Raw genomic sequence first — 16,446 nt, 5'->3', positions numbered from 1 at the left:
TTACCTTCATAATTGTATGGTTTTTATTCAGGATCTTAAAATCTGTGCAAAAGTTATAGCCAATAAAGGAAATCAAGTGTCAAAAGAGAAAGCGCCTGGAACAGTGTTATTATATGCTTAATCATATCTTCACCAGGACTTACATCTTCTTTACCTCAGCATTCTTTTGCTTTTGAATACACATAACAAGAATAGTGCTTTTTAACTGATAAAATTTGGTCTATATACCTTTTCCTGAAGAAATCTGACATTCTTTTCTTTTTTTTAAATATATTTTTTTGATTTTTTTACAGAGAGGAAGGGATAGGGATAGAGAGTTAGACACATCGATGAGAGAGAAACATCGCTCAGCTGCCTCCTGCACACCCCCTACTGGGGATGTGCCCGCAACCAAGGTACATGCCCTTGACCAGAATCGAACCTGGGATCCTTTAGTCCGCAGCCCGACGCTCTATCTATCCACTGAGCCAAACCGGTTAGAGCCTGACATTCTTAAATGTTGTAAAATATACAGCAAGGTAGATGATTCAATTATGAATCATCAGTTCTACTTGGCTTTGTGTATTAGGAAATTTTCCTCACTTATCCATTTGTTTTTGAGTTTTAAAGTTTTAGCTTAATTTGTTTCTTCAGATCAGCATATTCATATTTCACAAGCAACAGCTTCAATAAAGGGGGAAGGAAATGGGTTCCTTAGCAAACAAGGAAATAAATTATCTGCTTGTGAAAACTCAAGGATGGAACTTGATAAAGTTTTATTCTTTTGGAGGAATAAGAGAAGAGGAGTCAGTTGTAAAAATTATTCATAATTTCTATGTATTCATATGAATTTACTTTAATAGTGATTAAATGAATTTGTGACATTCTGGGATAAAGTGAGAAAAAGTAACATTCTGGAGCTCATACCTGTGTGTGTTTTAAAGTTCAGAAGAATATTGTGATTCGGTCTAGTTAACATTGGAAATATTTCTGTACTTTGTGATCAATAATCTATTAATTCCCATTCTGGAATAATATAGGATTTAATGAACTAATCCATCCTTTCCTTGACACCTTTTGTCATAATGGAAAGTAAATACTATGACTTGGAAAACAACTAAGGACTATAAAAAAATGATGTACTGTGTTTTAGTATGATAAGTGAATGTTATAAAAAAGATACTGTAAAGTATAAAATTCTATATAATAAAAGGCTAATAAGCAAATCAACCAAATGGCAGAATGACCAGTTGCTATGACGCGCACTGACCACCAGGGGGCATATGCTGAATGCCGTCACTGCCCCCTGGTGGTCAGTGCACTCCCAAAGGGGGAGCACCGCTCAGCCAGAAGCCGGGTTCACAGCTGGCGAGCATAGTGGTGGTGGCAGGAACTTCTCCCACCTCCGAGGAAGCACTAAGGATGTCCGACTGCCGGACATCCCCCAAGGACTCCCAGACTGTGAGAGGGTGCAGGCCAGGCTAAGGGATCTGCCCGCCCCCCCCCCCCCCCCCCGAGTGCACAAATTTCATGCACTGGGCCTCTAGTATTTTAATAAGTACAGTCAAACCTCAGTTCTCAAACATCTCCCATCTTGAACAATTCACTTCTCAACCCGACAACTCTTTCATGCTGATACCTGTATGATCAGTCATTCATCTCTCAGGCGACAAAAGAGAGAATGCGCGATTATGAGTCAGTTTACCACTAAACTTTACATTGTAACATCTCAGGAAATTGTGCTGTGAATATTTTCATGTTTTTTTTTGCTTTTATTGCTGCTTATTATGATCAAATTTTCATTTTTAGTGTACATTTCATTTCCTTTTTGTTAAATTTTCATTTATATTTAATGTCCTTTTCATTTTTAAAGCATTTATAGTATTTATAAAGTAAACAGTATATTAGACATGTACTGTGTACAATAAAGATTAAACAAAAACAGGGAATCATTTGGGGGTCTGGAAGAGATTAATTCAGTTTACATTATTTCTAATGGGGGGGAATGATTCCTTTTTCAGTCAGCTTTCTGGAACAAATTGAGTTTGAGAACTGAGGTTCTATTGTAAAAGCATAAAATAGAATACTTTAACCCTTTTCGGTCCAACCTCGAGGCTGACTCGACAGACCAGGCCAGGGGTCCTCAAACTTTTTAAACAAGGGGCCAGTTCACTGTCCCTCAGATCATTGGAGGGCCGGACTATAGTTTTAAAAAAAAAAACTATGAACAAATTCCTATGCACACTGCACATATTTTATTTTGAAGTAAAAAAACAAAACGGGAACAAATACAATATTTGTATTTGCATGTGGCCCGAGGGCCGTAGTTTGAGGACCCCTGGACCAGGCGCTAGGAGCAGGTCCAACGTCGAGCAATAAGAACATTAAAAAGTTCAACATTCAATCCCGTCAATTAATTTGGACCAGACTGTTTGAATTCAAAAAATAACATTGTACCGCAAAGGGTTAAAAAATATTCTGTCCTTTTTTGCTTTCTTAATCAGTAAAGGTTAATTGTATGGAAGTAAAATGTTCAGATAATTACAGTCCAGGCTTTATTCCTGTATTACAGTGATTAAAGTAAGATGTGATGCCATGAGAAGACTAATTGTTTTATGTAGAATACCCTTTTAAGCTTTTTCTTATTTTATGTCATTAGCTTACAGGCGCTTTATTAGATGAAGAAACAAGTTCTGTGGGACGAGAACAAGTAAATAAGGCCTATCATGCATATCGAGAGGTTTGCATTGATAGAGATAATTTAAAGAGCAAATTGGATAAAATGGTAAGTTGGTTTGAAAAGAATATTAAATATTGCAAATGAATTTTCTCATTCAAGATGTTAAAGTTAGAAATAAATACTTATTGAATAAAAATTTAAAAATAAATATGCTCAAGGCAAAAATAAAAAGTATTAATAGCCTTAGCTGGTTTGGTTCAGTGGATAGGGCGTTGACCTGCGGACTGAAGGGTCCTGGGTTCAATTCTGGTCAAGGGCACATTTCCAAGTTGTGGGCTCGATCCCCAGTGGGGAGCATGCAGGAGGCAGCCAATCAATGGTTCTCTCTCATCATTGATGTTTCTGTCTCTCCCTCTCCCTTCCTCTCTGAAATCAATAAAATATATATTTTTAAGAAAGTATTAATAGTAATGTTTGCAACTTAATTCTATGCAAAATTTATCTATATATATAAAAAGCCAGTGACCGGAATGCTGGAACCACTGCAACGACTGGTTGCTATGACACCCACTGTGGCCAGCGAACCAGCCAATCAGGGGGTGGGGCCAGCCAGCCAACCTCCTGCCCCCTGGCCAGCCCTGTCCCTGATCGCCCCCCTTCCCCCACCCGGCCCCACACCAGATCGGCCCCCCCACCCCAATCAGCCTGCAGCCCCTCTCCCCAGACAGCTCCGCCCCTGATTGCCCCCCCACCAATCAGGGGTGGGGCTGGCCGGCCAACCTCCCACGGCTGCTGACCCCTGATCAGCCCCCCTACCCCTTTCAGGAGTGGGCCGCCCGGCTCACCGCCTACAGCCCCTTCCCACCCCCAATCGCCCACGGCCCCTCTCCCCAGCCAGGCAACCTCCCGCGGTCTCCTACTGACAAGCCCGGCCCCTCTCCGCCCCGATTGGAGCCGGGCTGGCCAGACCCCACCCGTGCACAAATTCGTGCACAAATTCGTGCACTGGTAGTAGTCTATATAATGATGTTAGGACTTAAATACATCTAACACCACTCACTTATTTTGAAAAATCAGGACATGGTAGAATTTGTCAGTATTTTTTTTTTTTAAGGCCAGTGAATACTATGTCCCAAGTTAGAAAAAGACAAAAAGATTAGTGAAAAACTGAGTTCATTTTCCCACTTTGCTTTTAAAAGGCTAGAATCAGTTTTTCAACATCTACCTGAAAATTAATATATAATATCACCTGCAGATTTTGTTGAATGTAATTTGGCATTTTCCCTACTTAACTAGAATAAAGACAACTCTGAATCTTTGAAAGTATTGAATGAACAGCTGCAGTCTAAAGAAGTAGAACTCCTCCAGCTAAGAACAGAGGTGGAAACTCAGCAGGGTATGCCACTTGTTATAAATATTCTAACGGGATTAATACATATTTTCTGTTCGTGTGTTATATCCATGATCACTTAACTTTATCTGTATGCTACGGCTTTAACTTATTTAATTTTTAGGATTATGTTAATTTATTCTGCTTTCAACTCCTTTTAACTTTTCCTTAGCTATAAATTGCACTATTCCGTGCCGAAACAGGTTTGGCTCAGTGGATAGAGCATCGGCCTGCGGACTGAGAGGTCCCAGGTTTGATTCCGGTCAAGGGCATGTACCTGGGTTGCAGGCATATCCCCAGTGGGAGATGTGCAGGAGGCAGCTGATCGATGTTTCTCTCTCATCGATGTTTCTAACTCTCTATCTCTCTCCCTTCCTCTCTGTAAAAAATCAATAAAATATATATTTAAAAAAAAAAAAAAAAAAAAAAAAATTGCACTATTCCTGGGGGAGAGGTGGAGGAAGTTTTTATTCAGGGCTAGTTTGTGATAAAGTAGATGAAGAAAGGAGTAGAACCCCATCCTTGTCAAAACCTTTTGCCCACTGGTATGTCCTGGCTTTTCTTCCCACTAATCTTTTGTCCACTGTTAAGACATACTGTCATGGACTGGTTACAATTACTTTTTTAAAAAATTTTTCTGAAGGTTATTAAAATGTGCAGATGAGCAGTGAGTTGCTAGGGTGAAAAGTTAGGTCTGTGAGATATGAGTATTAGCATGTTTGCATGAACATTCTAATGAAACAAGCTGAAAAGTAGGCCTCTGAGAGACCTTTTGATAGGAGATTGAGATGAGATCTCTTATGGTAGTTTAGTGGGACTTTTCTAGGTAGATTAAAGAACGAAATCAGGATAAGTCAGTATTCAGTTGTATCAAGGGGTCTACAGTGGAAGGTTTATGAATAAAATTGTTTTGACAATGTTCTCGGTTTAAGTGTCAAACTTTATACTCTGAAAGGACTATGTGGAGTGATTAGTGGAGTGAGCCTCAGTTTACTCACTTTAATTTTTGTCACTGTCTTAACCTTGACTTATATAAAGATTATTAATCTAATTTTAGCATATGCTTGACTAGTATATATCTTGAAGTTCCATGCTGACCAATTTATACTTTAACCTACACAGAAAATCAAGGATAGGGGTGAACAATACATTCTAAAACAATGCTTGCTAGATTTTTTATTCTAATTAGCATAGATTTTTAAAGCAATTACTGTTTTTAAAAAACTATTACTAATTTTCCATATATTATATTAGTTACTAGCATAACTTTTTTGAATTGTAAGTAGAAGACAGAAAAAAAATTGTGATGTCCCTCTTTTTTTCAGTGATAAGGAATTTAAATCCACCTTCATCAAACTGGGAGGTGGAAAAGTTGAGTTGTGACCTGAAGATCCATGGCTTGGAACAAGAACTAGAACTGATGAAGAAAGAATGTAATAATCTCAGAATAGAGCTACAAAAAGCCAAACAAACGGTACTGCAGAGTTAAATTGAGAAATTCAGATTCTGTGTGCATTGTATGAATGACTTAACTAGGGATAAAATCACAGAGTTAACAAATTCTAACTACTTAGAGTTACATTCTCTGAAAAATTCACCTTTATCCTCCCGTTTGTGCTAAAATCTGATATACTGTATACTTTTAGCATAATCCCAGGATTATATAATTTTGTTGTATAAAAACTAACTTTTATAAAGCTTATTACTTATTAATGTATTAAAGCCATTCTTTCAAACTCCCTTTCCTTCAATTTCCTTAAGTCATTTTTTCCTCTGGTTTAAAGACAACTCGGATTTGTTTCCCTTTTATTTTCCTTAATAATTTAATAAATACAGATACCACAAGAGACAACTTGATTTTAGAATTTTAAAAAAGACTTTACAGAGGCCACTTGTTTTCAGAAGTCTGATACTTTGGGGCAAGTTTAATTTTCAGCAAATAACTGAGAATTCAAGAATTTGGGGCAGGGGAGAGGAGAGCAAACCCAAAACACCCTACTTAGCTGCTTAAGTGTGGTTAGCTTAAAGTCATCTATTAAAACACAGGTGCCTGTCTGTCTTCACCAAGAGTCTATTTACTAATATTTTACATTGGGTTCTAACAAGTTTGGATACATGTTTTCCGATGTCATAGCAAATAATGCCAAGGATAAAAAGAAGAGATGATGGAGAAGCAGGGTGGTGTGAGAGCAGTGCAGCAAATGCAAATTTTAAAAGTTATGGATTCAGATAGCCTTTATATGCATCATATATATAGTCATGTATTTCAAACTAAGGTACCCGGCTGGATAATTAGTTCTCAGCTCAATCATTTTGCCCATCTGAGCATTTCAGCACTATTGAGCTGTGTCACCTACTCGAGGTGCCTCTGCATATCACTAACTAAAAGAAGACTACTTCCAACACTTCCCGACAGACAGCCAGGATCTGCTTCTGAATCCCAACTGTCCTTATATAGAGCTGACAGTCCTCTCATTACTACAATGCAGTCTTTGTCTAAGGTGACCACTGGTTAAGAATGAGCCAGGAATCAAGAGTAATACCATCCTGCCTTGGCCTTGATGGAATGAATTGCTGTGAACTGAACGAAGAACTTGTCTTGGAGCCCCCAACCCTGATAAAGGGGAAACAGTACAAAAATTACAGTCAATTCCTGTTAGAGCCAAAATGTTTTTTTTCCTATTTGACATCTCAAGTTGATTTTCCCAGCTTTGAACCTGTGACTGTGTTCCACAATTCCTTCAAAGGCTTTTAGCATCCTTTCCCACAAGCCCAGGCGCCAGTAGCCTTGAGAGGCTCCTCTTAAAAAGATGTACTTGCAACTAAAAATCTGCACCTTGAAGCTCTGAATTATAACTGTCAAAAGCTCAGAATGTATAAATTATGCATTCGACTTCAAATAAGTTGATAGCTTGTATACATAATGGGTATTTCCTTATAGAGTAGGAAACAGTATCATGGAATCATAAAAAACTTGGCTCATAATTGTGGTATGTATGTGTTATAGTACAGTTCTTATTACTCTTTTCCACTAGATGGTGCTAGGGGATAAATTTGCTTTTAGTTTAATTATTCATCTATCATAAATCACAGAAACAGACTTGAAGATAGAAGAAACTTTATCACTTCTTACTACTGATAAAACAATCTGAGAGACTAAGAAACTTTGAGTCTAAGGTGAGATGGGGTGAATAATTTTTTTTAAAAAAGGTCCCCACCTTCATTGGAATTTATTTGGCAGGGAAAGGTGAGATATAAAGTTAAAAATGCTTACAACTAATATAAGAAAATAAACCAGGAAAGGGAAGAGTGGAAATGCTTAATTCATCAAGGGTTCCAGATTGAAATCTTATATTGACATTGTGGGATGTGTAATTTTAAGTCTTGTTTCAAAGGTGTTGGTTAGTCAGCATGAGAATCAAAAAGCAAGCCAAAGAGAGAAATATATGTTCACATTAATAATCTTATATCTACTATAGCCATATTTATAAATATTTTTAAGATAGTACCTTCTGAAAAGTGATACATCATCCTACGTGAACATAATAGTGTTTTTTTGTTTGTTTGCTTAAATATTTAGTGAATTCATTTGATTAGTGTTTAGTATTAATGAGGTCAAGGTTCTAGGGTCAGTTCCACTATGGGCCTATTAGACCAGCGGTCGCCAACCTTTCAGACCTCACGGACTACCGGTTGGTGACCGCTGTTTTAGACTTTCTGTAGCCCCCAATATTCCAGCCCTTGTTATCCAGTATAGTTGATACTTTGAGAAAAACAGCCACCATTGCCAAAGAAGTATAGGAAACACTGGATCAGTAAAAGGGAGATGGTGTAGATGTCTAAGGTCCCTAATAATAGCCCATTCACAATGTACTATAGTGTACTATAAGGTCTGAGAAGTCCTCTAGTACAAGAAGCTGTTTAACTTGAGCAATGTTTCCCAAGCCATGGGTCGGCCCCTTTATGGGAAACTCCCACATCATATGGCACCAGTCAGGAAACGGACCCATACTTCCTTTTAGAAAACAGGCAAACTAGTGACTGGCTAGGAATTGGATTTTTTAATATTAGAGACAATTCATTTGTGCTTAATGCTAGTTTACATTAGATTTTTCTGAATTGTTAGGCAATAGCTGGAAAAATATTTTCCAACCCAAACTGTCCTATTTTAAAAAAAATATTAGCTTTAAAAATGAAGGTTTCCAGCACTGGCCGGTTGTCACTCAGGTGATTGGGCATGCGCCAGGAGGTTGCTGGTTTGATTCCCGGTCAAGGGCACAGCCTGGATTGCTGGCTCCATCCCCAATAGCAACCGATGTTACACTCTCATATCAATATTTCTCTTCCTTCCTCTCTCTCTTAAAAAAAAAAAAAAAGTCAATAAACTATTCTTTAAAAAATGAAGGTTTCAATTCTACATATATGTTTCAGTATACATTAATTTGAATGTATATTTTTAATCAGTGATACAAAGAAACTAAAAGTGACCTGATGTGATTCCTTTATCTCCTATGGAGAACAGGAAAGAAAAATGTCCAAGGTCATATGCTATGGACGTGACTCTTGGGCCAGTTCTCTTTTCCCTCTATTGTGCTTCCCAAGATAACAACTTAAAAGAATTTTTAGTTGGTATTTTTTGAATAATCAGAGATCCAAAAATGCTTTAACTCTTATAATAGAAAAAATTTTAATATTTTACTCACCCAAGTTCACAGTACTCACAAAGTCCTTATACAGCCTTTTAATGTTCCATGTTAAAACATATTTAGATTATGTAAATAAAAAATAAATTCTGTTCTCTCAGTTTATACGGGCCACTTCTGCCAAGTGAATTAGTACCCATGATAGTGATTTTTGTTACAGATCCTTAAATGATGCACTGAAAACAAGTGTGTTACAGTTGTCTTGAACATATCTACTTTTTAATGTTATTTTTTTCTGTCATATCTATAATCTACACCACTAAAACTTAAAATATATAAAGGATTTTATAGACTTGTGGAATAAGGAAGTTTATGCTGATCTTTTTAAAAAATAACCTGTTAAATTTTGGTACTTTAAAAAAATATCAAAAAGTGAAATACCAATAAAACTTCATTTTTTCATGGAATTCATTCACATGTACCTTGAATGAGCATTACTTTGTTATTTGTTACCCTTTTTAGAATATAGACTTTAGATTTCAGAAGTACATTTTGTAAGATTCCAAATTCTTTTACATAAGAGCATTTTTTAAAATTAAAGCATTAATGACTAAATAATTACAATTGATTTTGAAATATCTTGTATAGGTTTGGAGGTGTTTTCATAAAATTGAATATCAAATCTAGTTTATGCTGTATAGTTATAGACATATAATACTCATCTGAAAGATGTGTCTAGTATTGAGAATAAATAGAATGTAACAACTTTTAAACTTTTTTAAAACAAATGACAGGATCCATCTCAGGAAGACAATCTGCAGAGCAGAGATCTCCAAAGACAAAGCATTTCAAGGTATGAACATTATTCAGCATTCAAAAATAATACATTCTTCTTCTATAGACTACTTTGTATATAGGTACTTAGTTTTTTTTATTTAGCCTTAAAAACGGATATTACTTGGGTACTGCATGTAATGTTTATCACAATATATAAAATACATTTAACTCAGTGGTTCTCAACCTTCTGGCCCTTTAAATACAGTTCCTCATGTTGTGACCCAACCATAAAATTATTTTCGGTGCCACTTCGTAACTGTAATGTTGCTACTGTTATGAATCGTAATGTAAATATCTGATATGCAGGATGGTCTTAGGCGACCCCTGTGAAAGGGTCATTCGACTGCCAAAGGGGTCGTAACCCACAGGTTGAGAACCGCTGATTTAACTGATGCTTAAAATATGCTTGAACTTTAGTAGAAAGGTGCATAATGTAATGCCTTAAACAAAATATTTGAACATTCAATAATATTTTAGGTAGGATATTAGAGAGTTAATTGTGTAGAAGTATTCTGTAATAAATCCTAATTTATACATAGAGATTTATGCAATTCTTACACTAATATCACTTATCTTAAGGATAAACCTGGACAGCCTTAGTCTTTGGTATAACATAAATTCTTAAAAGAATTATCCTTCTGGGATAAGAACAAAAGTAGTCTCTTAAGTGTGCAATAAGCATATGTCTTAAAAAAAAATACCTGCACACTTTAATTCAAAAAATACGTTATTGCTAAAAAATGCTAACCATCAGAGGTAAATGTATAGTGTCAATTAAGAAAACTGGGCTTTTATATAATTTTACTTTGTAAGCAGGACATGTACCCCTTCTTGATATGTAGATAAAAAGGTTTCATTACACTTAAGATTTAGAAGTATGAAATATTTTAAGGGGGTTAATAAGGTTGTGTTGACAATATGCATATTGTGGGTGCTATGAAAAATGTTACCCCCCCCCCCCCAAAGCCAGTCAGTTATTAGACTGGATAACTAAAAGATGGTTTTGAGCAGCAGCATGTTAGAGTGAAGTAAATTCTTCTTGGACCTGTATCCTCAAGTAAAATTCGGTAACCTAGTTTGCCAAGTTGGCCTGAGAATGTGGGTGAAGTGCCTAGCATATAATAAATGCTCAAACAACTTTTTTTGTTTGTTTCATCTATTGCTTTTAGTGTTCTCATGTTGGATGCTTTAGTGTTGCATCTCAGTGTTTGAGTAGTTTTACAAGTTCTTTATAGAAACCATATATATTACTAGGATTTTGCTTGCATGGCATTTAAAGCAAAACTTAACTTTAATCCCCTGCCGGGTGGGCAAAGGGGGTCAGCACTGCAGTATAATCTCAAAGATGCCTTGTTAAGTGAAGATTAGTTGGAACTCTGCTAAAGATTTGTGGGTGACAACTTTCCTTTTCCAATTCCACTTGAGTAATATTTAAACATTTTATTTAAATAGATAAAATTAAAAATTAAAAATAAATTTGTAACACTATAGCACTTTAGTGTTAGTTGTAAAGTAACTGCCATTACTTCGTTATCCACAAGAGGGAGAGCTTGTTCTTAGTAATAATTTCAGATATTTATATCTGTAGTTTTCAATCCAGGTGACATTAAGGACAAAAGAAAAAGACTAGATCGGGGTCCTCAAACTACGGCCCGCGGGCCACATGCAAATACAAATATTGTATTTGTTCCTGTTTTGTTTTTTTACTTCAAAATAAGATATGTGCAGTGTGCATAGGAATTTGTTCATAGTTTTTTTTTAAACTATAGTCTGGCCCTCCAACGGTCTGAGGGACAGTGAGCTGGCCCCCTGTTTAAAATGTTTGAGGACCCCTGGACTAGATAGATGTTCAAGTTCGTGATCTAGCTGTTAGTTTAACATAATTTATAAGCAGTCTTCATTAAACTGAATTGGAAAATCTGTATCAGACATTGCTTCTAATACCTCTATGATAATTCTCTTTTATTTTATATGCTTAGCTATTTTGAATGTTTAAATATGTTTGATATTCCAGTATCCAAACACTATCTTGGTATTTGCTTTTCTTTTCTACAAGTCAGGTACTGATATACCATCTCATGCCAATAACGAAACACTACTTTTAGGCAGCATGATTCATATTGTGACTGTCTCCATGAATTATTAGCACATATACAGTGTTTATACTTACTGCTATGTAATGAGTAACTCCGGAAAGCACACCAAATGCCCAGGTTTGCATCAAGGACCAACAACTCTCTTCACAATGAAGATAGGTTCCTATGTGAAACATTCAATGTAGCACCATCTCAGATGTTTACTGGTGAAGTAGAGTGGATTAATTTTTGTGACATAATTATTCACACCTGTCAAAAACCTGCAAAAAATCCCTGCGATTTTTAAAAATATATATTTTATTGATTTCAGAGAGGTAAGGAGAGGGTGAGGGAGAAACATCAATGATGAGAGAGAATCATTGACCGGCTGCCTCCTGCACAGCAACATGAGCATATGACCTGACTGGGGATCGAACCGTGACCTCCTGGTTCATATGTTAGTGCTCAACCACTGAGCCATGCCAGCCAGGCAGCCCTGTGATTTTTAATAGACTACTGGTGAACAAGTGATGTTTACAACAGACTAAAACCTGTAGATTTCTCTTAGAGGCAGTAGAAAGTATTCCACTGCTACTATTGAAAGCATTCTGAATGGAATGGAATATTTTGAGAAAAATACATATGTAACCTTACATAATTCAAAATAATTGTTTTTTAATATATCTGTTGCTTCTGTGATTAAAATAGGACATTAGATTTAAGTATCAAGAGTATTCCTTGAAATTTGTTTTAAAAGGTTTTCATTTAAAGCTAGACAAAAGTTAAAGCATGAAGTGACATATCTGTCCAATTTTATTTCATTGCTACTAAAATTACACTAACCTGTACGAAACAATACTGGTCATTTGACATTATGGTAACAGTTGTTCTTACTCTAATATTTTATGTATTCTAGTTCAGCAAAGTTAAAAATATATATTGTAGATTTTGATTTATTTAGTTAGTTAAGGACCTAAAAAGGGGATAAAATCATGAATATCCAAATAAGAATATTTAGTTGAAGATGAAAGTTATTAAAAATTAGGTTTAAAATAACTAACATAATTTATCAGATAACTGAGGTAAAAAATACTTTTAATCATAAAAACGAGAGGCATTTGTGAAGTTTTTATTTCTTTTTCATATGATCCTCTCTCCCTAGTTTTTCCCCCCGTACCAGGAAATCATCTGGCTTTTCATGTCTTATGCTGTCATGTCACATTGGTTTAGTACCAACAGTATGAGACAGCCCAGTCAAACATAAAAGAATGGAATACATGAAACCCATATTTTATTTTAATGGGGCTTGGGTGTACATTCAGCAATTGATATGAGTATTTCAATTCACAGTGTCAAAAACAGAATAATCATAAGATAAATACAAATTTAAAACCCATACATGAATATCACTTTAGTCTTGATCAGTTATTCCTTACTATTAAATGTATTAATACACTTGCACTGTAATTATGATAAAATCTCAATTCTGAGACTAGAACTATAGGAAACTCATTGGTTAGAATACTTTTTTTCATAATACTCTTTTTAGTATAGTTCAGTTAATTGCTAGAAATTAGGTCAGTGTTATTATTATGAATAAAGTCTTTTCATTTGTTATAATGCCCTAATTAAGTATCTTTCAATTATTTAATGAGGAAGTTTTAATTTACATCATCTCAAAACTAATTCAAGCAGAAATACAAATGTGAGCATTTCTATTTTAAAGTTATTCTCTTCCGTTCATAAAGAGAAGAATGACCATTAACTTTTTTTTAAACCCTGTATTTCAGTGATGATGTGCAAAATGTATACTGGGAGCTGAAGAGAGAAATGTCTAATTTACATCTGGTGACTCAAGTACAGGTTGAACTACTAAGAAAACTGAAAACCCCAACTGCGATCAAGAAAGGCAAGTCAATGTTTGCCGGAAACCACTGATTCCAGCCAAAAGCTTGAAGAGCAACTAAGCTATCGTATCTTATCAAAATCTCATCAAATGAGTTTGATAAGCCAAAGAATATGTAGTATGTTCACAGCCTACCCAGTCTCTGCTTTGGCTTCAGTCTCATACTGGTCAACTTCACACATAAAGGTGTTGCTGATGTGTTTTTTCTTCAGTACTGTATTCTTTCCCCTTGTGGCTTTTTTTCTCAGCCAAGTGTTGCTTATGTGTATAAGGCTGAGGTGTTAAGTTTGCTCTAGTTGACCTTTTACCACAAGTACTTCATATATTTGAAAAAAAACAAAAAAACACCAAGACACCCAAAGCTATTTTTCATTACAGAGTATACCAAAGACCTAGCTCTTTCAATTGTTTGCTTTGAAAAAAGTAACTTTGATTCATTATTTGGTTTTCATTTTTTGCAAAGTTGTTTTTTCTGTCCATGAAAGATAGGTTATTTAGAAGAGAGGCTAGATGTTTATCCCCTTCAGCCAAACAAAAATTTTCATTGCTTTTCCTTTCATATTTTACCTGTTTGGCTGACTAAACTTTTAGAGTTTTGTGTTAACTAGTAGTGGTTACTTTGCCAAAGCTATTTTTATACCTCAGAGAAAAATCAGTGCATTTATACCTTTTATTACATAACAGTTGTATTTCTGAGAAGTTGTGTGATATAAATTTGAATGCCCTAAAATTTACTTTTTAAAGTAATGATATGACTTTTTACAAAAAATAATCATTATCCAGTTTTAAATTGTTTATATTTCAGATTGTCCCTAGAGTGCAAAAAATAAAATAAAATTGTATTTTATAAATAGCTCTCCTCAGGAGTATACACTAGTGGGCGGAAATGTTGCATATTGTGAAGGAAAACTAAGTTCAGAATTTGTTCCATTTTCTACAGTTAGTGACTTATGAATCAAAACAAAATAATATAGTGCTTTGGCAGGTCCTCACTTAATTTATGGTTCATTTTGTCCTTGAGTTTTCTAGTGGCCAGGGTTATATATAAAGGAATATTAGTTGATGGTAGAAATAAGACTTCTCTTAAAAGGGACTCATACAGTAATTTTGCAGTGAGTTTTCAGCGTGGCTCTTTATTTATATAATAAATATAATTTCCAAATAATAATAAAGGAAAAATGCTTTCCCTATTTAGAAATGGTTCATTCTTGTGTCTTGGGCTGGTGATAAATTTTTAGTGCTTTGAACTATAAGTTTCCTAGGACATTTCGTATAACAGTGGCAGGCTTGAGGCCACCACTCCTCACTACAAAATTCAGTGCTCTGAGGAGTAGACAGAGACAAGACTAGATTACCTTTTTCCTGACTACAATACCATCCTGTCCAAAAGCTGAACAGTATTACTTCCAATTCTCTCACTCCTGTCTCTCCTCCCAAGTAAAAAGACAGAGCTTATTTTATAATGTGGTTCAATTGCTTTGTTCTCAAACTACATAGAGTCGAGCTCAGTTGCAATTGGCATCCTTTTTGGCTTAGGATAAATGATCTTTCTGCCCAGGAATTGGAAGAGTAACAAAATCTCATACTACCATTGTTTTGACTGTGGCTAAACAATAGCGTTAGAGCAGTCTGTTTTCTAAGCCATTACATGCTTACTGAAGAAATTTTTTTTTTTTTTTAACTTGGCTTATATTGTGACAGTAGCAGAACTTACATTATATGTATTTCATAAGATACTGGATTATTTTATAGCTGTTATTTAAACTGTTTTTATTCACAAAAGCCTGAACACATATTATTTAGGTCTCACCAATTCATAATATAATTCTTTGTGAAAAAAAACTTGCTTTTGGACCACCTATGGAAAAAAAAGATTTGAATAAATAAAGGAATATGATACTTAATAATAAATACTGAAATTTGAGGAAAGCCTTCTTATTCTCTACTGAAGTAAAAAGTCTGCAAGCCTTCTCTAGCCACATTAAGAGCCCCGAACAGAATCTTTACTTGTATTTTAACTTTATTGGTTTCCCACTTTTAAAAATTTTAAATTCTTCACCTTTAATAGTGCAATGATACAGGCAGGATAGGATTACTATGCTGTGTCCATTTTGCAAGTGAGAAGAGTGATACCTGGAACAGTGCAGTGACTTCCCTAAGTTGGAAATGTTCACTTTACTTCCAGTTATAAATTCAACCAATTAATGTTAATTTTATGATAAAAAATGCCATGACAACTAACATTTGGCCTGTACTTTTCTCTTTTAGCGTGTGCCCCTGTAGGATTCATGGAAGACCTTGGGAAAGAAAGCACAAAACTGCACTTGACGAATTTCACTGCAACATACAGAAGACACCCCCCTCTCTCACCAAATGGCAAAACTCTTTGTCATACCACATCTCCCCCTTTACCAGGAGATGTAAAGATTTTATCAGAGAAAGCAATTCTCCAATCATGGACAGATAATGAGAGACCTATTCCTCATGACTATTCAAACTTTCAGGAACACTACTCGTATGGCAGAAATTCTCTGGAAGACAATTCTTGGGTACTCCCAAGCCCTCCTAAATCAAGTGAAACAGCATTTGGGGAAACTAAAAATAAAACTTTGCCTTTACCCATCCTGCCACCCCCGCATAACTTGGATCAACGTAATCAAAACTGCCTTTATAAGAATTAATTCTGAAGAGATATGTGACTTGGTCATGAGGTTGCTGTACCTCCCGCAAGTATTCTTGAGAAATTATTTAATAAACTGAAAGCAGGTTTCGATTAAACTTTTGCAGAGTTCTTCAATGTACACATTTGCACATACTGTAACGTATTATGTAGTTGATTTTCCAGTATGAGAGCAACCCTCCAGCTTCACATTCTGGCTAAGAATCAGATATGTACTACTAATAAATTAATAAACTTGAGGTGTTTCAAAAAGACA

The 16,446-nt window shown here is 35.4% G+C and overlaps 3 protein-coding genes across 10 annotated transcripts in view; 1 reads left to right on the top strand and 2 right to left on the bottom strand.

Moving 5' to 3' along the window:
• The window catches only part of ZCWPW2 (zinc finger CW-type and PWWP domain containing 2), a 97,930-nt gene extending 86,208 nt beyond the window's left edge, over nt 1-11,722 (bottom strand). Inside the window, exon 1 of the mRNA XM_036332813.1 lies at nt 11,700-11,722. The gene's annotated coding sequence lies outside the window, so the exon portion shown is untranslated. The remainder of the gene's footprint in view (nt 1-11,699) is intronic.
• The window catches only part of AZI2 (5-azacytidine induced 2), a 22,478-nt gene extending 6,032 nt beyond the window's left edge, over nt 1-16,446 (top strand). For 5 of the 6 annotated variants that reach the window (XM_036332809.1, XM_036332805.1, XM_036332804.1 and 2 more), the window contains 6 exons: nt 2,639-2,764; nt 3,956-4,055; nt 5,375-5,523; nt 9,487-9,545; nt 13,395-13,513; nt 15,779-16,446. In XM_036332809.1, the coding sequence (XP_036188702.1) occupies nt 2,762-2,764; nt 3,956-4,055; nt 5,375-5,523; nt 9,487-9,545; nt 13,395-13,513; nt 15,779-16,191 (843 nt within the window). In that variant the 5' untranslated portion in view covers nt 2,639-2,761 and the 3' untranslated portion in view covers nt 16,192-16,446. The remainder of the gene's footprint in view (nt 1-2,638; nt 2,765-3,955; nt 4,056-5,374; nt 5,524-9,486; nt 9,546-13,394; nt 13,514-15,778) is intronic. The other variant, XM_036332808.1, reaches the window with a different exon arrangement.
• CMC1 (C-X9-C motif containing 1) overlaps nt 11,755-16,446 on the bottom strand; it is a 72,039-nt gene continuing 67,347 nt past the window's right edge. Inside the window, exon 5 of one of the 3 annotated variants that reach the window (XM_036332817.1) lies at nt 11,755-11,788. In XM_036332817.1, coding sequence (XP_036188710.1) covers nt 11,770-11,788 — 19 coding nt within the window. In that variant the 3' untranslated portion in view covers nt 11,755-11,769. Of the gene's footprint in view, nt 11,789-12,312; nt 15,369-16,446 lie in introns of those variants that run through there. The other 2 variants (XM_036332816.1, XM_036332819.1) reach the window with 2 other exon arrangements.

This window comes from Myotis myotis, unplaced genomic scaffold (genome assembly GCF_014108235.1).
Source record: "Myotis myotis isolate mMyoMyo1 unplaced genomic scaffold, mMyoMyo1.p scaffold_m19_p_13, whole genome shotgun sequence".
NCBI lineage: Eukaryota > Metazoa > Chordata > Mammalia > Chiroptera > Vespertilionidae > Myotis > Myotis myotis.
This window is presented reverse-complemented; position numbering and strand designations above follow the sequence as displayed.